Raw genomic sequence first — 24,506 nt, forward strand, 5'->3', positions numbered from 1 at the left:
CAAGTAATCTAACCTAACAATTCCACAACTACTACCTTATACACACACACAAGTGTAAAGGGATAAAGAATATGTACATAAAGATATATGAATGAGTGGTGGTACAGAACGGCATGGCAAGATGCAGTAGATGGTATAGAGTACGGTATATACATATGAGATGAGTACTGTAGGGTATGTAAACATAAAGTGGCATAGTTTAAAGTGGCTAGTGGTACATGTATTACATAAAGATGGCAAGATGCAGTAGATGATATAGAGTACAGTATATACATATGAGATGGGTAATGTAGGGTATGTAAACATTATATTAAGTGGCATTGTTTAAAGTGGCTAGTGGTACATTTTTACATAATTTCCATCAATTCCCATTTTTAAAGTGGCTGGAGTTGAGTCAGTATGTTGGCAGCGGCCGCTAAATGTTAGTGGTGGCTGTTTAACAGTCTGATGGCCTTGAGATAGAAGCTGTTTTTCAGTCTCTCGGTCCCTGCTTTGATGCACCTGTACTGACCTCGCCTTCTGGATGATAGCGGGGTGAACAGGCAGTGGCTTGGGTGGTTGTTGTCCTTGATGATCTTTATGGCCTTCCTGTGACATCGGGTGGTGTAGGTGTCCTGGAGGGCAGGTAGTTTGCCCCCGGTGATGCGTTCTGCAGACCTCACTACCCTCTGGAGAGCCTTACGGTTGTGGGCGGAGCAGTTGCCGTACCAGGCGGTGATACAGCCCGACAGGATGCTCTCGATTGTGCATCTGTAGAAGTTTGTGAGTGCTTTTGGTGACAAGCCGAATTTCTTCAGCCTCCTGAGGTTGAAGAGGCGCTGCTGCGCCTTCTTCACAACGCTGTCTGTGTGGGTGGACCAATTCAGTTTGTCCGTGATGTGTACACCGAGGAACTTAAAACTTTCCACCTTCTCCACTACTGACCCGTCGATGTGGATAGGGGGGTGCTCCCTCTGCTGTTTCCTGAAGTCCACAATCATCTCCTTTGTTTTGTTGACGTTGAGTGTGAGGTTATTTTCCTGACACCACACTCCGAGGGCCCTCACCTCCTCCCTGTAGGCCGTCTCGTCGTTGTTGGTAATCAAGCCTACCACTGTAGTGTCATCCGCAAACTTGATGATTGAGTTGGAGGTGTGCATGGCCACGCAGTCGTGGGTGAACAGGGAGTACAGGAGAGGGCTCAGAACGCACCCTTGTGGGGCCCCAGTGTTGAGGATCAGCGGGGTGGAGATGTTGTTACCTACCCTCACCACCTGGGGGCGGCCCGTCAGGAAGTCCAGGACCCAGTTGCACAGGGCGGGGTCGAGACCCAGGGTCTCGAGCTTGATGACGAGTTTGGAGGGTACTATGGTGTTAAATGCTGAGCTGTAATCGATGAACAGCATTCTCACATGGGTATTCCTCTTGTCCAGATGGGTTAGGGCAGTGTGCAGTGTGGTTGCGATTGCGTCGTCTGTGGACCTATTGGGTCGGTAAGCAAATTGGAGTGGGTCTAGGGTGTCCGGTAGGGTGGAGGTGATATGGTCCTTGACTAGTCTCTCAAAGCACTTCATGATGACGGAAGTGAGTGCTACGGGGCGGTAGTCGTTTAGCTCAGTTACCTTAGCTTTCTTGGGAACAGGAACAATGGTGGCCCTCTTGAAGCATGTGGGAACAGCAGACTGGGATAAGGATTGATTGAATATGTCCGTAAACACACCAGCCAGCTGGTCTGCGCATGCTCTGAGGACGCGGCTGGGAATGCCGTCTGGGCCTGCAGCCTTGCGAGGGTTAACACGTTTAAATGTTTTACTCACCTCGGCTGCAGTGAAGGAGAGCCCGCAGGTTTTGGTAGGGGGCCGTGTCAGTGGCACTGTATTGTCCTCAAAGCGGGCAAAAAAGTTGTTTAGCCTGTCTGGGAGCAAGACATCCTGGTCCGCGACGGGGCTGGTTTTCTTTTTGTAATCCGTGATTGACTGTAGACCCTGCCACATACCTCTTGTGTCTGAGCTGTTGAATTGCGACTCGATTTTGTCTCTGTACTGGGACTTAGCCTGTTTGATTGCCTTGCGGAGAGAATAGCTACACTGTTTGTATTCGGTCATGCTTCCGGTCACCTTGCCCTGGTTAAAAGCAGTGGTTCGCGCTTTCAGTTTCACGCGAATGCTGCCGTCAATCCACGGTTTCTGGTTTGGGAATGTTTTAATCGTTGCTGTGGGTACGACATCGTCAATGCACTTCCTAATGAACTCGCTCACCGAATCAGCATATTCGTCAATATTGTTGTTGGACGCAATGCGGAACATATTCCAATCCGCGTGATCGAAGCAGTCTTGAAGCGTGGATTCAGATTGGTCGGACCAGCGTTGAACAGACCTGAGCGCGGGAGCTTGTTGTTTGAGTTTCTGTTTGTAGGCTGGAATCAACAAAATAGAGTCGTGGTCAGCTTTTCCGAAAGGGGGGCGGGGGAGGGCCTTATATGCGTCGCGGAAATTAGTATAACAATGATCTAGGGTTTTTCCAGCCCTGGTAGCACAATCGATATGCTGATAGAATTTAGGGAGTTTTGTTTTTAGATTAGCCTTGTTAAAATCCCCAGCTACGATGAATGCAGCCTCAGGGTGTGTGGTTTCCAGTTTACAAAGAGTCAGATAAAGTTCGTTCAGGGCCATCGATGTGTCTGCTTGGGGGGGAATATATACGGCTGTGATTATGATTGAAGAGAATTCCCTTGGTAGATAATGCGGTCGACATTTGATTGTGAGGAGTTCTAGATCAGGTGAACAGAATGACTTGAGTTCCTGTGTGTTGTTATGATGATCACACCACGTCTCGTTAATCATAAGGCATACCCCCCCGCCCCTCTTCTTACCGGAAAGATGTTTGTTTCTGTCGGCGCGATGCATGAAGAAACCAGCTGGCTGCACCGACTCCGTTAGCGTCTCTTGAGTTAGCCATGTTTCCGTGAAGCAGAGCACGTTGCAATCCCTGATGTCTCTCTGGAATGCTACCCGTGCTCGGATTTCGTCAACCTTATTGTCAAGAGACTGGACATTGGCGAGTAGTATGCTAGGGAGTGGAGCGCGATGTGCCCGTCTCCGAAGCCTGACCACGAGACCGCCTCGTTTGCCCCTTTTTCGGCGTCGCACAGGGTCGCCGGCTGGGATCAGATCCATTGTATTGGGTGGAAGGCAAAACACTGGATCCGTTTCGGGAAAGTCATATTCCTGGTAGGAACGATGATGAGTTGACGTTAATCGTATATTCAGTAGTTCCTCCCGACTGTATGTAATGAAACCTAAGATTACCTGGGGTACCGATGTAAGAAATAACACATAAAAAAACAAAATACTGCATATTTTCCAAGGAACGCGAAGCGAGGCGGCCATCTCTTTTCGGCGCCGGAAGTTGATAACGGACCTCTGAGTTTATAAAAAAAAGATTAGATATACCTTAACTGTTTCTGGACTTAAAGGCTTTAAATGCATCAAAAAGTTTGTCCTCTGTAATTTGGCCTATACATGTACAGTGGTTAATTTTGCATTTTTTATTTAAAAAATTAAGCGTACAATTAACTTCAGTAAGGGAAAGGGAAAGGGGGACACCTAGTCAGTTGTCCAACTGAATGTATCCAACTGAAATGTGTGTTCTGCATTTAACCCAACCCCTCTGAATCAGTTAGTGAAGGAGACTGAAATGGAAAACGTGTTTAAAGTATTTTTATTCCTCGTTCAAAATATTGTTTGGTGAATCATGGATGACTGTCATTCGTAACACGTTTTTGTCAATTATTTTTTGAAGATGTTTGGTCTAATAATTTGGTCTGTTTTTCCCCATATTCAATCCAGTTCACTTTATTTTCATTTTATATTACACCTGATCTTTCTTGAATAAGATTCTCCATTTCTTTTTGTTTTTCCTAACTTATTCTGTGCCTCTATGGCACAACTTGTAGTGCTATCTGTACTATTAGTTCTCTGTTTCCTTTGTTAATGTGAACTCTTTTGAAAGTGCCATTACAATAAGGCGATCTGCTGTACCTATGTTAAGTAGGAAAACGTCAGTAATACATTATTCTGTCTTGGTTAAAAACAAGTTGTAATCCAGTAGGTTTTGATTTAATTCCAATATCTTCGCCCACGTGGACATTCTGTAATGTGTTTGCAAATTATTTGATGGTCCGACCGCATTCTGTCCCCTATCAACACTTTTTCTACTTTTGGTGCCAGCGAGAATGACATAGTTAGGTGTAGTTATTGCCTTCTGTGTATGGTGCGTGTGTGTGTGTGTAGAGTTTTACTGCGAGGGCTTCGTCCGCGGGCTAGTTGGCAGGCTGACAGGTGGGAACAATGCGACTGACTGGCATGCGATGGAATCAGCAGATGGTGTGTACTCGTCAAACCGTTCCCCCATTAGCTTTTTTAGTTCCCTCAGAATTTGTTAGAGAAGTTGTTACGTGTCGTCAGTTCTGTACTCGTGCATGCCTGTATTGTGTGTCTGTATTGTGTGTCTGTATTGTGTGTGTGTATTGTGTGTGTGTGTGTGTGTGCGTGTGTGTGTGTGTGCACGCGTGTGCCTCCCCGTTCTCTACTAATGATTCTCTCTTGCCGCCATGCCTCTTTCCCTCAGAGAGATGTAAGGAGCTCACCAAACAACACCCCAGGCATTGGTCGGATGCCAGATCCCCGTCGAGTTTGATTGTTGTTTGTTTGTGTTTTTAATGTAGAAGTTGTCGAGGAGTGGCGAGAAGTTGTTTTAGGGCTAGGCCATCTGTTTCAAAGTCTTGTGGTTTTTAGACCATAAAACATTGTTTTAAAGTCTCAGAGAAGTTTGATCCACTGCAGGAGCCATGAGAGACTCTTCTCAAGGTGATTCTTCTCAAGGTGATTCCTCTCAAGGTGATTCTTCTCAAGATGAAATCAGACAGGTGTGCCAGAAGGAGTTGTACATTAACTCAAATCAACCAGTCTCATCATTCTAACTGCCTCTAGCTATGTATTCAATATGCACTAACCTGATTGGCCGATAGCACCCTGAATGACTCAACTGTCAGAAAGGGAACAGGAAGTCTCTGTCGTGTTTTAGATGTCTGGAGGTGACGGGACCGTTAACCATCTGAAAGCCTATTCAGCCCACTCTTTCTTTCTCGCTCCTTCTCTCTTTAACTAGAAAGGACGGACAGAGTGAAAGACATGACATATTTGGCCTTTTTAGATGGTTTTCAGCTCTCTCACTTTCTTTTCATGTCTCTCTGACAAAAGGATGGAGAGGGAGAGGTATTGACCTGCTATGTGAGGAGAGTAACATGTCTTAGTAATGGACAGATTTAGAAGGAAGCTAATAGAGGAGGAGAGGTGTCTCTGTCAGGGCAGGAGTTCTCTACACAATAGCATCTGGTAGAGGGGTGTGTGTGTGTATGTGTGTGTGTGTTTGAGGGGGCTCTTTTAAGACATCAGCATCTGTTACAAGGCCTTAGGTTATTCTTCAAAGTTAATGACAGAAAGGAAGCAACCAGGAGAGAAAGGAAAATGCATGCAGATCTGAACACTGTCACTTAAGGAGAGAGAGAGACTGTGTAGGAAGTAGAGAAGGAAACTAGAACAGAAGGTAAACAAAGAGAGAGATGAAAGTAAAGGAGAGGAAAGAGAGAGCGGGGAGGTAGGGGAAGTAGAGAAGGAAACTATACCAGAAGGTAGACAAAGAGAGAGAGATAAAAGTAAAGGAGAGGAAAGAGAGAGCGGGGAGGTAGGGGAAGTAGAGAAGGAAACTAGACCAGAAGGTAAACAAAGAGAGAGAGATGAAAGTAAAGGAGAGGAAAGAGAGCGGGGAGGTAGGGGAAGTAGAGAAGGAAACTAGACCAGAAGGTAGACAAAGAGAGAGAGAGATGAAAGTAAAGGAGAGGAAAGAGAGAGCGGGGAGGTAGGGGAAGTAGAGAAGGAAACTAGAACAGAAGGTAGACAAAGAGAGAGAGATGAAAGTAAAGGAGAGGAAAGAGAGAGCGGGGAGGTAGGGGAAGTAGAGAAGGAAACTAGACCAGAAGGTAAACAAAGAGAGAGAGATGAAAGTAAAGGAGAGGAAAGAGAGCGGGGAGGTAGGGGAAGTAGAGAAGGAAACTAGACCAGAAGGTAGACAAAGAGAGAGAGAGATGAAAGTAAAGGAGAGGAAAGAGAGAGCGGGGAGGTAGGGGAAGTAGAGAAGGAAACTAGAACAGAAGGTAGACAAAGAGAGAGAGATGAAAGTAAAGGAGAGGAAAGAGAGAGCGGGGAGGTAGGGGAAGTAGAGAAGGAAACTAGACCAGAAGGTAAACAAAGAGAGAGAGATGAAAGTAAAGGAGAGGAAAGAGAGAGCGGGGAGGTAGGGGAAGTAGAGAAGCATAGATTAAAGGCTTCTCATTTTACGGAGATTTACTATTGTTTCAGCTCAGGTCATCCACCACCCACCTGGGAGATGCACGCCCCAGGAGCCATTTTGTGCCAGAATCTTCTCCCACACAGGCAGTTTCCTGGTCCTCTCTGCCAAAATATGCCAAGCCCTGTCTGTTGGGAGTTGAATGGTAGCCATTGTGTTTCTTGCACAGGCAGTTTCCTGGCTCATAGTGGTTCTCTATGCCAGAAGCCTCTGGTCTTGTTTGTTGGCTGGAGAAACTGTGGTTTTGCAGAGATGTTATTGACACACACACACACACACACACACACACACACACACACACACACACACACACACACACACACACACACACACACACACACACACACACACACACACACACACACACACACACACACACACACACACACACACACACACACACAGCCCTGTGGCAGAGAGGTTAGCGCCAGGCTGTTTTCTATGTAATGGCACTAATGATGATTGTGAGCCAGGAGAGTCTGTTTTGGAGTGGCCATTCAAAAGCCCACTTCTAATGAGGCAGCTGCTGAATGTCTGTGCCTGTCGTTGTGTGTGTGTGCGTGTGTGCGCGTGTGTGCGCATGCATGTGTGTTTATGTATTGTAGCTGGCAGCTTACAGCTCTTTGAATAGTTATGGGTAAGCTTTGGGCTATTAGATACTGCTTTGTGTGCTAAAACCCTACAAACTAACTAGCTCACAAACAAGTGAATAAAAGCTAGTCTCCGCAGGTTTAAAAACTATCATAATGATACCTTGGCCAGATGTTCTAGAAGGACTGGCAATAGCCTATAGGGATGAGAGGAAAGTGTGTGTGTGTGGTTGTTTATGTGTGTGTGAGTGTGAGTGTGAGTGTGAGTGTGAGTGTGTGTGTGTGTGTGTGTGTGTGTGTGTGGGTGGGTGGGTGTGTGTGGGTGTGTGTGTGCGTGCGTGTGTATATCCGACATGCTTAAAATTTCTCTGAATACTTTCGTATTAGGCCTATATCGGCTATCAGTATTGAACAGGATTATCTATTTTGGATGCAGTTTGAATGGAATTGATGCAGAGAGAGAAAGACTGTGAGGGAGGGCTTGCACACTGATTTCAAGCAACGATATAGGAGAGTTTTAAAACTCCACAGCTGCAATAAAAACAGAAACCCCTGAAAGCCAGGTGGAGATGAGTAAATTCGATGCGGATTCAGTCTTAATATTATTGTAGCAGAGGCTATGCTGCAGCAAATGTAGGTCTACCTGTCACAATAAAAAAAGGGACCATGATGTGATGATAGGTCCATATACTGATATGGGCTGTTGGTCCCCAAATTCACTGGAGCGCCAATCGAGTTCCTCAGGCTGGAGCGTCGGCCTTTTCACCCGCTCCAATATCGCTCCAGTACTACTCCAGTTAGCGTCCAGCTACTTGTGTGCTGCTATAGCCCCTTGCTTTAGCTACTGTCATTGAGTTCGCTAAATATTTTCATAAAGAAACCGATGTGACGCACATGTGCACAATACAGGTGACTTACAAAGATGAGGAGGACCAAGAGCAAGAGAGAGAGTGCGGTGATGTGGTGTTTACAACTGAAGAATCATTGTGGAATGTGAAAAGACACAAAAGCATGATGTTGCACTATGTGCACATGCTAACAGAAAGGAGCAATGTGGGTAGCTAGCATAGTGTGTCATTGTAGCAAAGTATCTATAAACAACAACAAAAATGATATCTTAAACATTTTGTTCACTTTCGTTCTATTATCTATACAGTAGGCTATCATTGATTTTGGCCCAATAGGCCTGCTGGCATATTACCGCTTTCAAACTTTTAGGTCTACCTATAGACATTTTTTTTGCATCCCTGCCCAGCCTGGCGAGAGTGGCCCGAATGGTATTTAGGATCCCCAGTGGCTCTGCAAGCGTGGAGAGGGTTTTCTCCGCTGCTGGCCTGCTCTCCAGGCTCCATTTCATGGCCAAACTCGTGATTCTAAAACTGAATTCAAGGGCACTGAGCCTAATAATCAATTTTTATTTAATTCTAAGTACAGCTTATATGCGCAATTTATAGACTATAATGATATAACACAACTAAATGTTGTTAAGTGCTGAGCCCTTTATGTTCCTGCCAGCCTAGTGTGTCGCACTCACAAATTATTCACAACTTATTTCTTTGTAGACTATAGCCTTGAAATAATTGAAATAATAGTTGAATAATATAGCCAAAATAATTCATTTTAGTTCCTTCTTAGGCTCCCTGTCTGGCTCCTGACCTATTTAGAGTGTTTATATGCTGTTTAAAATGACATATAGCCTATTTGAAATAATGAGCGCTTCTTACAGTCACCTTTTCATGGTGTTTATTAAAAAACGCTTCATTCAAATACTTCAAAACCAAATGGTAGGTCCAGGTAGTCACAAAAATAGATGGGTGTTGGTTAAACTGCGATTTTAATGAATGGAGCGAATTTGGAGCTGCATTTTCTTCTGCTGTGCATCAAGGCAAAATGTGAGACCCAAATGCAGACACAGGAGGCAGATGGTTGGAATCTTACAATGTTTACTAATCCGAAGGGGTAGGCAAGAGAATGGTCGCGGACTGGGAAAAAGGTCAAAACCAGATCAGAGTCCAGGAGGTGCAGAGTGGCAGACAGGCTTGTGGTCAAGGCAGGCAGAATGGTCAGGCAGGCGGGTACAGAGTCCAGAAACAGGCAAGGGTCAAAACCGGGAGGACTAGAAAAAGGAGAAAGCAAAAAGCAGGAGAACAGGGAAAACCGCTGGTTGACTTGGAACATACCAGACAAACTGGCACAGAGAGACAGGAAACACAGGGATAAATACACTGGGGAAAACAAGCGACTCCTGGAGGGGGTGGAGAATAACAACGAGGACAGGTGAAACAGATCAGGGTGTGACACTGTGAGCAAGGAGCATTTTTTAGCAGAGCGGTTGGAAAACACATACAGTAGCTACCTCAAATACCTTGTATCCATGTACATTGATCTGTATATAGCTTCATTCTTGTGCATTTTATTATTCTTCTGTTACTATTTTCTTTTTTTTTACTCTGCATCATTGGGAAGGGCTTGTAAGTAAGCATTTCACGCTGAAGTCTACACCCGTCGTATTCGGCGCATGTGACAAATAACCATTTTATTGTATCTGTCTCTTTCTCTCTTCTCTCCCTTTTCTATCACTAACATGGCTGGTTGACATATGAAACATTCTGACCCGGCCTTTCCTTTCTCTCTCTTCTCTCCTCTTTTCTCTTACTCCCCATCTCATCTCGTCTGGGACTCCACTTACTCTCGTGAATTAATGCAAAATGAAATGTTTCCCGGACACGTTTAATGAAACACAGACAGATTTATATTCCATAACTCTATTGCTAATCATTTCCCCTTCCTAATAATTACCTCTGGCAGAGTAAATCTTTTTCTAAAGCGGTCAGAAGAGCTTTTGGCTGGACGCCAGATGGAAGGAGGGAGAAGAAAGGAGGGAGAGGGGGGAGAAGGGGTAAAAGATAAGGCCCGGGTGCCATTTGCTCTCTATTTTCTCTCGCTTGACATTTTAGTCATTTAGTATTCATCTTCAGATAGCTAGGTGAGACAACTACACATCACAATCGTAGTAAGTATATTTGACCCTCAACAAAGTAGTTATCTTCAAAGTCAGTGCTGGTAGGAAAAGACAGGTGCATTTTTCTCTCACCCTCTATTTCCTGCCTCACTCGCTTCCTTTGTTTCAGACATGAGAATTACTGTGGCTCTCTGAACCTCAGGGTTCTATTATTGTAAAACTGCAGTCAAATGGATTCAATATTATAGAGTAGAAATACAATCTTTATCAGATGGTGTTTTGAAGCTTAGTTTGGGCATGAAATTGTGAGATTGAATTTGATCAATGTTTCTAATTCACCTTAATTACATTTGATCTAATAGCTTGATATTAAATGGGATACCTGTTTTTGTGAGTCATGATGAAACACAGCGGGACTTTAGTGGCTGTCTGTATGCGTTTTTGTTGGGGTGTGCTGTCCTACTGGGCACAGACTGGTTGAATCAATGTTGTTTCCACGTCATTTCAAGGAAATTGACGTTGAATTGACGTTGAATTGACATTTTGCCCAGTGGGGTGTGTGTCTGTGCGTGTGTGTTATTCTCTGATTAACATTACCTTTAATCTGAAGACCCACTCCCATTGATTAGTAGAGAATGAAGGGGGGGTGGAGAGAGATGGAGAGAGCGAGAGAGAAAGGGATAGGGAGAGAGAGAGAGAGAGAGACCCTGTTCTCAAGTCCATCCTATTAGCATTATGTCACACAGGCGATGTGATTAGAGATTGTCTGATCTCCTCTCGACACAGTCTCTCATCCATGCTAATGATCACTGTGTGTGTGTGTGTGAGAGAGTGTGTGTGTATACACTTGCATTTGTGTGTGTGCGCATGCATGAGGGTGTACCTTTATGTGCGTGTGTCTATCAGAGGGATTAGCAGCCGAGGCAATAGAAGGCAATAGGCGGCGTCCCAGGCAGGGCAATATAAGGGCAGTGTCTTTGTCTGTGTCACAGGGGAGATTAGTGTAGTGAGTACAGGCTGGACCACCAGGGCACATAGCTCACCATGCACCTCCTGTGAAGAGAGACTATGATAAGAACACACAGACATATGCCTGCCTGCCTGCCTGCCGGCCTGCCTGCCTGCCTGCCTGCTTCACATGCCGGCTAACAAAGACACAGGACAGTCTGGAGTTTACATAGGAACAACGGAAAGATTTCTAAGGGATTTTGTGGAGGGTTTTGTATTTTCTCTTTCTCTTTATGTTGTAACCCTTCTTCCTTCCCACTCCTATGTTCCTTGGCCCTGGATTGTTATTGTCATGTGATACTTACGTTTCTTTATTGTCAGAGAAACCAAACCTCTTTTAAATGTCTGTTTTTTTCAGTGTCAGCCACCGATAGTTTTGCTTGGCCTTTAGAGGGCAACTTTGACTGAAGTAAAGTGGCTACACTAGTCGTCTGGCTGTCGTCTTCTGTGAATAGTAATCTCATCACATCAGCTCACCTGGAACTGGGCTTGTTCTGTGTAGTCAGCTCTCTCTCTCTCACACACACACACACACACACACACACACACACACACACACACACACACACACACACACACACACACACACACACACACACACACACACACACACACACACACACACACACACACACACACACACACACACACACACACACACACACACACACACACACACACACACAGTGCATTCGGAAAGTATTCAGACCCCTTGACTTTTTCTACATTTTGTTACATTACAGCCTTATTATAAAATGGATTAAATAAATAAAAAATCCTCATCAATCTACACACAATACCCCATAATGACAAAGCAAAAACAGGTTTTAGACATTTTGCAATACCGAGTGGTGCAGCAGTCTAAGACACTGCATCTCAGTGCTTGAGGCTTCACTACAGACACCCTGGTTCGAATCCATGCTGCATCACAACCTGATTGGGTGGCGCACAATTGGCCCAGCGTCATCCGGGTTTGGCCGGTGTAGGCCGTCATTGTAAATAAGAATTTGTTCTTAACTGACCTACCTAGTTAAATAAAAAATAAATGTATATATATTTTTAACACAAGTATTCAGCCCCTTTGCTATGTGACTCAAAATTGAGCTCAGGTGCATCCTGTTTCCATAGATCATCCTTGAGATGTTTCTACAACTTGATTGGAGTCTACCTGTGGTAAATTCAATTGATTGGACATAATTTGGAAAGGCACACACCTGTCTATATAAGATCCCACAGTTGACAGTGCATGTCAAAGCAAAAACCAAGCCATGAGGTCGAAGGAATTGTTTGTAGAGCTCCGAGACAGGATTGTGTCGAGGCACAGATCTAGGGAAGGGTACCAAAAAATTTCTACAGCATTGAAGGTCCCCAAGAACACAGTGGCCTCCATCATTCTTAAATGGAAGAAGCCAAACTGAGCAATCGACGGAGAAGGGCCTTGGTCAGGGAGGTGACCAAGAACGCAATGGTCACTCTGACAGAGCTCCAGAGTTCCTCTGTGGAGATGGGAGAACCTTCCAGAAGGACAGCAGCACTCCACCAATCAGGCCTTTATGGTAGAGTGGCCAGCCGGAATCTGTGGGAATGTTTTTCGGCGACAGCGACTGGGAGACTAGTCAGGATCGAGGGAAAGATGAACGGAACAAAGTACAGAGAGATCCTTGATGATAACCTGATCCAGAGTGCTCAGGACCTCAGACTGGGGCGAAGGTTCCCCTTCCAACAGGACAATGACCCTAAGCACACAGCCAAGACAACGCAGGAGTGGCTTCGGGACGAGTCTCTGAATGTCCTTGAATGGCCCAGCCAGAGCTCGGACATGAACTCGATAGAACATCTCTGGAGAGACCTGAAAATAGCTGTGCAGCAACGCTCCTCATCCATTTGGGGAGAAACTCCCCAAATACAGGTGTGCCAAGCTTGTAGAGTCATACCTAAGACTCTAGATTGTAATCGCTGCCAAATTGCTTCAACAAAGTACTGAGTATAGGGTCTGAATACTTATGTAAATGTGATATTTCAGGGGGGTTTTCTCGAATACATGAGCAAAAATTTCTAATAACCTGTTTTTGCTTTGTCATCGTGGGGATTTGTGTATAGATTGATGAGGGGAAAAACCCATTTAATCCATTTTAGAATAAGGCTGTAACGTAACAAAATGTGGAAAAAGTCAATGGGTCTGAATAAATTACGAATGCTCTGTAAATACAGTACATGTACAATCTACAACTCTGGGCTACAATGGAGGGCAAGTGGATAAGTACAACGTCAGATGTGTGTGTGTGTGTGTGTGTATTGGCCCCCCTCCGTAGGTCTATTTCTTCCTCCCTGAGTATATCAATTTCTCCTTCTACGCTCTGAGGTCTTTGACTAATCTCATAAAAGCTTGCTTGTCATATAAAACACATTGAATGATACAGTTCCCGTTTACACTGCCTTTATTAGCTGTGGACGCGAGGCCAGTTAAGATACAGCCAAGGTTACAGGGAAAACACGCACAGCAACTTTATTTGACTTTGAGCTGTCTCTGCCGGATATGTGTTTGAACAGTGGATTGATCTCTGTGTGTCTCTGTGTTTTCCTTCGCTCTTAGTTTCAAGGATATTTCAGCATCCATATTTACACAAATCACTCTCTGCTTTTTAGAACTTTCCCTCTCTTGAAAGCTCTATAGATCAAGCCATTTCTTCCTGTGAAAGTTTCTGTCGTTTGATCTCTTCCTCTCTATTCTCTTCTCTCTCTTTCTCCCTCTCTCCTCCTGGCAGCCTTCCTAAAGACAGTCTTTCAGAGTGCTTCTCTCGCTCTCGTAGCGTTGAGCGCGATTTCCCCCAGTGTGTCGATCACACAGACAAGGGCACCTGAGTCAGCCATTAAAGCTACTGTCAAAGATGCTGTTGTAGATAGCCGTGGCCCTGCAGCTACTGTGGCCAGCTCGCCTTCTCCCTCTCCATCTCTCTGCCTTTCTCTCGCGTGTGCTCTTTGTCTTAAACTCTTTTATTCTCACACCCTTGGTGTCCCTCATTCTCTTTTGTTCTGTCTCTCTCTCTCTCTCTCTCGCCCTACCTCTCCCTCCCTTCTTCATCTGAATGCGTGTTAGTTAGTATGCAGTGTAGGACCCCCGTTGTGTATTCTGCCTCACATCCTGCCTGTCAGCAAAACCTCTATTCGCTTCCAGCCCTCCACTCAGACTACACAGATCTGAAGATAGGGCCCACGAAGACAGAGAGAGAGGGAGAGAGAGATGGTAGAGGGGGTGAAATAAAAGAGTAGACTAAGCGTGAGAGAGAGAGAGAGAGTTAGGGAAAGAGGAAAAGACAAAAATGAGTGGAGAGGCGGCCGAGAGAGAGAAGGATTACAGAGAGAGAGCGAGAGAGAGAGAGAGATGGGGAGGATAATATATGGATGGAGTTCCATGAAGGTGGAACCTCGCAAGCCGAATAACAAATGGGTCTCGAGTGACAGAGTATTATATTAAAAAGTAAATTGATATGCAAATGTAGAGCGTGTGGCTTTTGGAGGACAGGAATAGCCTGTTGTCCTCAGTGGACTGGAACAGAGGAAGGAGAGGAGGAGTATGTACGTGTGTACGTGTATGTGAATGATGTGTATGTGTGTGTGTACATGTACATGTATATGTGTGTGCACCTGCAATGTATGTGTGTGTGTGTGAGAGCGAGCGAGAGAATGGTGTGTGAGAGAGAAAGTGAAGGGTGTGTGTGAGAGAGAGGGAGAGATTGGGAGGGAGAGAGAGAGAGAGAGAGATAACGGAGTATGTGGTTGTTAAATTGGATGGGAACGTACTGGAGCAATGGAGCCTCACTACCTATGGATGACAGATGGAACCAAGATACACAGATATGCAGTGTTAGTACTTATAAATATAAAGTGGTACTGTAGAACAGATGCATAAAGCCGACCCATTTGAACAGACATTCAACCAACCTAAGCTTCTGTCTAGCTCTTGGGTGGGTTTGTGTTGATCTCCAGACTATTCAGGTATTTTGAGTTTTTACAAAACCTTCTGTTTACTGCGTTATAGTGAACATACCTTTATGTTTTGTTGCTGGGGGGGCACAAAATTCCTCTGGGACCCAACCAATGCTGTGTGTGTGTGTGTGTGTGTGTGTGTGTGTGTGTGTGTGTGTGTGTGTGTGTGTGTGTGTGTGTGTGTGTGTGTGTGTGTGTGTGTGTGTGTGTGTGTGTGTGTGTGTGTGTGTGTGTGTGTGTGTGATTTTAGAGATGTCCGTCAGCGGTAATGAATCATGACACTTCTAACTTGAGAGGCTAAATGAGGCACACTGTAATTACTATGGAAATGCGTGTGCCCCTCTTAGAGAACCCCATTTACACACACACACACACACACACACAGTGAAATGTAATCATTGCGCTTGGGTTGTTTGTGCCTTGCCTCAGGTGCACTGCAGTGTAGGTGTGTGTGTAGGTGTATGTGTGTGTGTGTGTGTAAGGGGGTAAGGGTTAGAGGGCTGTACCCTCATGGGAATTTTCCATTGCAGTTGGGGCAGAGGTGTGACCTAGTCTCCCCATTCCCCATATGCTCTAGACACTTGCCCCAAGCGGCTGGGGGGGGGGTGTGTGTGTGTGGTGTCTCCGTGGCGGTGTGTGTTGGGGGGTAATGATCACAGTACCCCCTCTGGCTTGTACCCAGCTGATAAACAGGTGGGACCCACCAACCCCCCCCCCCCCCCCCACACACACACACACACCCTCCCATACTCCCCTAACACTTCCTAATTTTACCCCCCAGCCCCCAACCTCGACCTAAGGGACCCCCCAGCCGAACACATGGCAGAGGGGTGTGTGTGTATTTTTCCCCGTAACCCTCTCTCCCCCAGGCCTCCCCTTCATCCCTCACTCCAGTCCCAGACAGAGACAGTATTCCCTAGAGGGTCCATTGTAGGCTGAGTTATTCCATCCGTTCAGCTGTGTAAAAACCAACATAGAGATTAGGCACCAAATGACTGTCATATTTACTGAGGCTAACAAGGCCTTCACTATCCCCTTCACCTCTCCTTCCTCTCCCCTTTTGCCCTGTATCTCACTTGTCCATCATTCCTCTTTGCTGGCCAGAGATCTTCAGTTTTCTTTCTACTCCCTCCATCTCTTTACATCTAGCGGTGACTAGATGTAAAAGTGGTTGATCACAGTTCTTGGAACTGATCCCAAACCAATTACAATCAGAATGGCTTTAAGATGTACTGGGCCCCTGATTAGGATTGAAGAGATGGACAGGTTTTTTTTCCTCCAGAATGACTTCCCTTCATAAGTCTTCGTAATGAGAAGCGATAGGACAGAGGGAGGAGAGGGGGAATGGAGAGAGGAGAAGAAGAGAAGGGGAAAGTTAGTTTGAAGGAAGAGAGGAGAGGAAATGAAAGGAAATGAAAACATCAGAGAGGAGAGGAAAGGAGAAGGGAGGAGAGGAGACAGGAAATAAACCATTTATATGGCGTTTTAGTACCTGACGATGTGAAAATGGATTTCACTCTTTTATGTTTTGGGCTAAAACCTTCAAGCTGTATTTAAGCGAGCGTTAAATGTAATGGTGTTTTGTGTTAATTGGCTTGTTAAATGTGCTGTTTTCCTACTGAAGTTTTACAGAGCGGAGCGGAGAAAAGCTAACGTTAACCACTCCAACTGCTCCTTAACCTCTCGCAAACAGTGGTGCTTTTTAACCAGAGCTAGTTTAACACATCCTCACAGCTGGGCTGATCAATCGATTGGTGGTTGTTATTGATCCAGGTTGTGTGTGTGTGTGTGTGTGTGTGTGTGTGTGTGTGTGTGTGTGTGTGTGTGTGTGTGTGTGTGTGTGTGTGTGTGTGTGTGTGTGTGTGTGTGTGTGTGTGTGTGTGTGTGTGTGTGTGTGTGTGTGTGTGTGTGTGTGTGGTAGCCCATGGAGGTGTAGACAGAGGTAGTTAATGAGCAGAAAGGTTGACAGAAAAGTTGAAAGGGTGTATTGCACGGTAATGCATGGACCTATATGCACCTCTACTGAAAGGGGATGACTGAACACTGGAGGGTGCACACACACACACACAGACATGCACACTTACGAACAGCCTCAGGGTACTACGCACACCAGAGAAAGGGACAGAGAGGGAAGCAGAGGAAGGGAGAGTGAGAGAGAAGGGGGGAGGAGAAAGGGAGTGAAGGACTACTGCTTTCACACCCCCAGGCTCCTGCATACAGAGACCAGAGAGAGAGTGGGAGGTGGGGGGGGGCAGAAAAATAGGAGACTGTTTCTAGACTTTCAATATGCCCTCGGCTGTTCAATATATATCATGGGAGTTTCACAAACTGGAAATAAAAGTAAGCTCTCACACACACACACACACACATACATGCGAGCAAACACACACACACACGCACACACATGCGAGCAAACACACACACACACGCACTAACCTTGATGTCATTAACCTGTTGGTGTGGTTTGTTCCTCAGACACTGTGGATACATCAAAGCCAAACAGGACCCTGATGAAGAGAAGATGCATTTTCAACATGGACGAGGTACACACACACACACACACACAGACACACACACACACACACACACACACAGACACACACACACACACACACACACACACACACACACACACACACACACACACACACACACACACACACACACACACACACACACACACACACACACACACACACACACACACTCGACTATTCAGTAGACATAGATGTTCATGTCCATTGAAACCTTCCGTAATGGGGTTGTTTATGATCTTGCTACTTGTTATGAAGAAGCGTTTTTGTGTTTCGTGAATGGCCCGGCGTGTTTACTGCGCCAAGCATCACACATGCACACAAAGGACACTCTTTTCGAAATGTCCCAGGTTATTTTCACATGTACATAAACAGAAAGTGATTCAGGCGATTGCAATTCATGATAGGCTCCTCTTTCACTGTCTGTGGGAAAAACAGGAGAAATATGCTTAACCCCTTTTCAGCTTTTCAGCTTAAACAATGAGACCATACAGAAGCAGGTGAGATTCTTATTGGGAATCACTCCCCGTCACGTCCGTAGGTCAGGTTGCTTCTCGGAAAGTGAATGTCTTGTATAAGTGAGCAGAATTGACATTCATTCTCTAGTGTTGCTGTAGGACGTATAACAAAACACGCGGGAGACGTGTTCCATCTGAGAGAGCAATGTTGAATATGTGATATTCAACTCTCAAGGATTCAGGACCCATTTACATAACTTTAATTACGTTGGAGTCGAGCTCATTTCTATGGCGCACTGTCGTTCACTGCCTGCTTTCTGCAAGGAAGGTTATTGACGTCTCTCTGTTTCTCTCCTCTCTTCTTTCGCCTCTCTCCTCCCTCCCCCTCTCTCCTCCCACCCCCCTCTCTCCTCTCTCCCCCCTCTCTCCTCTCTCCCCCCTCTCTCCTCCCTCCCCCTCTCTCGCTCTCTCTCTGTTTCTCTCCCCCATCTTTCCCCTCTCTCCTCTCTCCCCCTCCCTCCTCTCTCCTCCCTCCCCCCTCTCTCGCTCTCTCTCTCTCTCTGTTTCTCTCCCCCATCTTTCCCCTCTCTCCTCTCTCTCCCCCCTCCCCCCCTCTCTCCTCTCTCCCCCTCTCTCCTCCCTACCCCCTCTCTCGATCTCTCTCCAGTCAAACTTCCTGGCAGTAAGACCTATATTCATCCACACACTTATGAGGATCCTAACCAGGCAGTCAGAGACTTTGCCAAAGAGATTGATGCTTCCAGCATCCGCATAGAGAGAGTCATCGGAGCGGGTGAGTGATCCCTGGTTGCTGTTCAAACTACAAAAACATGACTATGCAAATGTAATAAAAGTGGCCCTTACATTGATGCCTGTGGAACCCCAGTGGTGCAGTCAAGAGAAATCTGATTGTTAATCAATTGTGCAGACACTTTGTATACAGTGTGTGTGTTGTAGGTGAGTGTGGGGAGGTGTGTAGTTATTTATACTGTGTGTGTGTCTGTGTGTGTTGTAGGTGAGTGTGGGGAGGTGTGTAGTTATTTATACTGTGTGTGTGTGTCTGTGTGTGTTGTAGGTGAGTTTGGGGAGGTGTGTAGTTATTTATACTGTGTGTGTTGTAGGTGAGTGTGGGGACGTGTGTAGTTATTTATACTGTCTGTGTGTGTTGTAGGTGAGTTTGGGGAAGTGTGTAGTTATTTATACTCTCTGTGTGTGTTTTAGGTGAGTTTGGGGAGGTGTGTAGTTATTTATACTGTCTGTGTGTGTTTTAGGTGAGTTTGGGGAGGTGTGTAGTTATTTATACTGTCTGTGTGTGTTGTAGTTATTTATACTGTGTGTGTGTGTCTGTGTGTGTTGTAGGTGAGTTTGGGGAGGTGTGTAGTTATTTATACTGTGTGTGTGTCTGTGTGTGTTGTAGGTGAGTTTGGGGAGGTGTGTAGTTATTTATACTGTGAGTGTGTGTGTTGTAGGTGAGTTTGGGGAGGTGTGTAGTGGCCGTCTGCGTCTCCAGGGAAAGAGGGAGATCTACGTGGCCATAAAGAGTCTGAAGGCAGGATACTCTGACAAACAGCGGCGGGACTTCCTCTCTGAGGCCAGCATCATGGGACAGTTCGACCACCCAAACATCATCAGACTGGAGGGCGTGGTCACACGATGTGAGTGATTGACGGCTACTTTAACAAATCCGAGCAGAGATTTTCCATCGCCATATATATTTCACCTATTCCATCCCTTCAGATCTGCAAACCGTGTGGTTAATGTGTGTTTTGGATCATGAATTGTGTGCAAATATGTTTGTGTGTCACGTACCTGTGTGTGAGAGAGACAGCAGAGCGGTTCTGTTCATGAGAATCAGACTCGACCCTGGATCAGATAAAGGCTCCAGTTACCATGGCAGCCCGTGCTTTTGACGTGTCTGTTTGTGAGTGTGTGTATACGTGTGTAGAAGGGGCACGTGTTTACTTGTGCTTGTTATTACATTAGCGAGAGTGTGTTTGGATGTGACAGGTGATACAGAAATACAGAGACAGGGTTGAACAAGCCTCATAACAGATCCCTATCTCTCTCTCTCTCTCTCTCTCTCTCTCTCTCTCTCTCTCTCTCTCTCTCTCTCTCTCTCTCTCTCTCTCTCTCTCTCTCTCTCTCTCTGTGCTCTCTCTCTCTCTCTCTCTCTCTCTCTCTCTCCATTAGAGCACATCAGTTTCATTATTACTTTCTTCCATTCGTTTTTGTTTGTTTCTAATTTCTCATCATTTTCTCTCCATCTTCCGAAGACATACAGTACAAACACATTAGGCGGCATATAAAGAACACCAGCTCGCTTGTTGTCAAATCGTGCACTATCATTTCCAAACACTTAGCTCAGCACAGTATTTATTTTACAATGCATCGGTTACGTAAGAGTGTATGTTGTATCTGCACTGACATGCTGAGCCTGTAGTACCTTAATGTACCCTAGAAATATACATGAATGTCACCGGATAGAAATGCCTGTCTGCTATTACAAGCTGATGGTAACTTGGCCTCACACAATGTTGCTCTAGATTTTTAATGGAGAGAAACAGAAAGAGGGAATCAAAGCTAGAGACAGTCAGACCAGCAGATAGAGAGACAGAAAGATAAACATTAACCCCCCCCCCCCCCCCCCCCATCACCCCGGCGTCATAGTCAGTATTCAAAAACAGCCCCACCGCACGCCACTGTTCAGTGGCACCTAGGTCACGCAACAAAAGAACAAATGCATATGCATGACCCACATCATGAATATTAATATTTCACAGAGTTAATTGGATGTGTTTTTTAGCTTCATGAATATTCAGCCACGTGCATATCAATGCTGAAATTCCCTCTGAATTTCTTATTAATTTGTATTTCCTCTTTTCTTTGCACTCTCTCCTCTCTCTCGCTCTCTCTCCCCCTCTCTCGCTCCTCTCTCTCTCGGTCTCATATGGTAATATGAGATGGTAATTTTGACCTTTGCTTGGCTGGGTTGGAGCGGTTTGTAGAACTATTAGCAGAGTAAATCAGATTTGCTTTTCATTTCCACAGGCACATGTTGGTAATTGCTGCTCTTTCCTCTCAGAAGTAACATTTTAATGCATTGTGAAACATAAGCTGAGCACACACACACACACACACTCACTAAGCACACACCTGTGCACACACACACACACACACAGAAATATACACATACCCACGATGGAAATACCAAAGTTCATTTGGCGGATGTAGCATGGAGAATATTTTTTAATGAATATTATTCATTGCCTTTCGTGGGGGAATAGAGTAAGTGTGTGTCGGTGATGTGTATATATGTATGTGTGTCTTTAGAGACGATTTAGAAAAGCCATCGAAACACAGATATAGTACTACAGCTGAGCAGCAATTTCACAGGTCACAGCCCAGGGTGTGAGTGCGTGGGGGGGTGAGAGGTGAGAGAGGCGGGTCGATATAACTCCTCCAGCCCTTCAGACAGTCCCAGCTGGTCCCTTCACACCTCATACACTCTAATCACCACCGCTGACCGCTCACATGGGGCTCAGGGGTGTGTGCCTGTGTGCCGCGTGTTTTTCTGCACGTGTACCTCCAGGCCGGCGCGTGTGACTCTCTCTCTCTCTGTCCATTTCAGTCCATGTGAGTTTTCTATAACAGGCCATATTAGTTCAGTTCATGCATTTTGCATTCATGGAGTACATACTTGTTCCTTTGTGTGTGGTTATGAGCGAGGGTATGTGTGCGTGTGTCCCCGTGTGTAGGAAAGTGTGTGTGTGTTCTCATTATACCCACTTTAAACCCCAAGAGCCTCCCATCCCGCTGTCCTGCTATTCTAATAACACCCTGCCTGTCTCTCTCTGATTGCTGCCATTGTTATGCAAATAGCAATGCTGCTCACACAGACGACGAGGAGAGGAAAGTAGACCTTTATTTCCTCCGTCTCTCCGCGCATCGGGGGGAAAGTGCCGCATGCGCTCTCCCTATCTCTCTCCCTCCGTCCTTTTATCTCTCTCCCATCCCTCCAGTTATCTCTTTATCCTCCCCTTTATGCGCCTCACACAATCGCTCCGGGCAATCAGCTCATCTGGAAAACCATCAATTAGGCGCACCTCGTCATTTCATCTGCCCACTATCCATCTAATGCATTCTCTCTCAGCACTTGGGTGAGGGCTGCTCCCATCTCTCCCCTAATCTGTTATCCTCTATTTAGGGAAAGTAGTTATTAGTTTGGAGGCTCTCCTTTGTGTGAGGGACAATGTGAGTTTAAACACTCTTTTGTGTGGTGAATTTATTGGAGATTTGATGTGTTCCCCTCGCTCTCGTTATGCCCCTCCAGCCATACAAAAAGAGATCCACACCCTGTTAAACATATTATGTGTCGTTTAGTTAAAACCCCTTCATCTTCATCTAGACCCAGTTACCATCTCCTGTTTAACATTCCCTATGTTTCTGAAGCTGGAACACACACAGTAAATAGAGGAGCCCGGTGGCGTATCAGGTTCAGAGAAGCAATAGGAGGCCAGGTCTCTCGTTAAAAGCATGCGTTAATGAAGAGCTGTTAAAACATAAAACTCCTGGATCCATTTTACACTCTGCTGCTCTCACACCTGGCAGAAGATCAATAGTCAATCTGCAAGCCTGCTCACCACCCTACTGCAAATGAACTAGCTCTGGAGCACTGGGCATCACACACAGATACACACATCGACCTACACAATCTTAAAGGGATACTTCGGGAGTTTGGCAATGAGGCCCTTTCTCTACTTCCCCAGAGTCGGGTGAACTCGTGGATACCATTTTTATGTCTCTGCGTGCAGTTTGAAGGAAATTGCTAACTAGCGTTAGCACAAGTTGCTTGCTAGTGTTAGCATAATTGCTTACTAGCGTTAGCATAATGACTGGAAGTCTATGGTAACTGCTAGCATGCTGGCAGATAGCCGTAGACTTCCAGTCATTACGCTAACGCTTGTTAGCATTGGCTTGCGAAACAACCTCTAACTTCCCTCATACTGGACACAGTGATCCCTTGTCGATGTCAACTGTTGAATCCACTTCAATCAGTGTAGATGAAGGGGAGGAGACAGGTTAAAGAAGGATTTTTAAACCTTGAGACAATTGAGACATGGATTGTGTATGTTTGCCATTCAGATGATGAATTGGCAAGACAAACGATTTTAAGTGCCTTTGAACTGGGTATTGTGAAATGCTTACTTACAAGCCCTTAACCAACAGTGCAGGTCAAGAAGATTTCGCAAATAAAGCCTCCTTCGCTCATGCTGCCAAACATACCCTCGTAAAACTGACTATCCTACCGATCCTTGACTTCGGCGATGTCATTTACAAAATAGCCTCCAGGACTCTACTCAGCAAAGCCCCATATACTACCCACCACTGCGACCTGTATGTTCTCGTTGGCTGGCCCTCACTACGTATTCGTCGCCAAACCCACTGGCTCCAGGTCATCTATAAGTCTTTGCTAGGTAAAGCCCTGCCTTATCTCAGCTCACTGGTCACCATAGCAACACCCACCCGTTGCACGCGCTCCAGCAGGTATATTTCACTGGTCATCCCCAAAGCCAACACTACCTTTGGCTGCCTTTCCTTCCAGTTCTCTGCTGCCAATGACTGGAACAAATTGCAAAAATCACTGAAGCTGGAGTCTTATATCTCCCTCTCTAACTAAGCATCAGCTGTCAGAGCAGCTTACCGATCACTGTATCTGTACACAGCCAATCTGTAAATAGCACACCCAACTACCTCATCCCCATATTGTTATTTACCTTCTTGCTATTTTGCACCCCAGTATCTCTACTTGCACATCTATCACTTCAGTGTTAATGCTAAATTGTAATTATTTCGCCTCTATGGCCTATTTATTGACTTACCTCCCTACTCTTCTACATTTGCACACAATGTACATAGATTTTTCTATTGTGTTATTGACTGTATGTTTGTTTACTCTGTGTTGTTGTTTTTGTCGCACTGCTTTGCTTTATCTTGGCCAGGTCGCAGTTGTAAATGAGAACTTGTTCTCAACTTGCCTACCTGGTTAAATAAAGGTGAAATAAAAAAATAAAAAATATGTGTACGTGACCAATGCGATTTTAATTTGATTTGAGAGGACACCTCTCTTTCTCAGTCATATCACATATTCACACCAATAGACCCAACACACAGTTTATTTACCAGTGCTGCAGTCTCCATGAACGTCTATGTGTCCTAACGAAGCTGAGTGCTATCCTTTAGTCCTGATCATCAGAGCTCTTTGTTGCTGCCGGGTGCTCGTTTACTGACGCACTCGCGTAGGAAAAGGCTCTATATGGGGGAGGCGGTTACAAAAGCTACAGCTGTATTACCACTCTGAGTTAGAAACTGGACTGGCCCTAGAAGCATATACACTGAGTGTACAAATTATTAAGAATATTCCCTCAGAATAGCCTCAATTTGTCGGGGCATGGACTCTACAAGGTTCGAAAGCCTTCCACAGGGATGCTGGCCCATGTTGACTCCAATACTTCCCACCGCTGTGTCAAGTTGTCTGGATGTCCTTTGGGTGGTGGACCATTCTTGATACACACAGGAAACT

The 24,506-nt window shown here is 45.5% G+C and overlaps 1 protein-coding gene across 3 annotated transcripts in view; it reads left to right on the top strand.

Annotated features, from left to right (window-relative positions):
• Positions 1-24,506, top strand: part of epha4b (eph receptor A4b) — a 137,273-nt gene that overhangs the window by 88,655 nt on the left and 24,112 nt on the right. For 2 of the 3 annotated variants that reach the window (XM_071377115.1, XM_071377116.1), the window contains exons 11-13: positions 17,410-17,477; positions 18,594-18,719; positions 19,396-19,581. In XM_071377115.1, coding sequence (XP_071233216.1) covers positions 17,410-17,477; positions 18,594-18,719; positions 19,396-19,581 — 380 coding nt within the window. Of the gene's footprint in view, positions 1-17,409; positions 17,478-18,593; positions 18,720-19,001; positions 19,067-19,395; positions 19,582-24,506 lie in introns of those variants that run through there. The other variant, XM_071377117.1, reaches the window with a different exon arrangement.

This window comes from Salvelinus alpinus, chromosome 30 (genome assembly GCF_045679555.1).
Source record: "Salvelinus alpinus chromosome 30, SLU_Salpinus.1, whole genome shotgun sequence".
In the NCBI taxonomy this organism is placed as follows: Eukaryota; Metazoa; Chordata; class Actinopteri; order Salmoniformes; family Salmonidae; genus Salvelinus; species Salvelinus alpinus.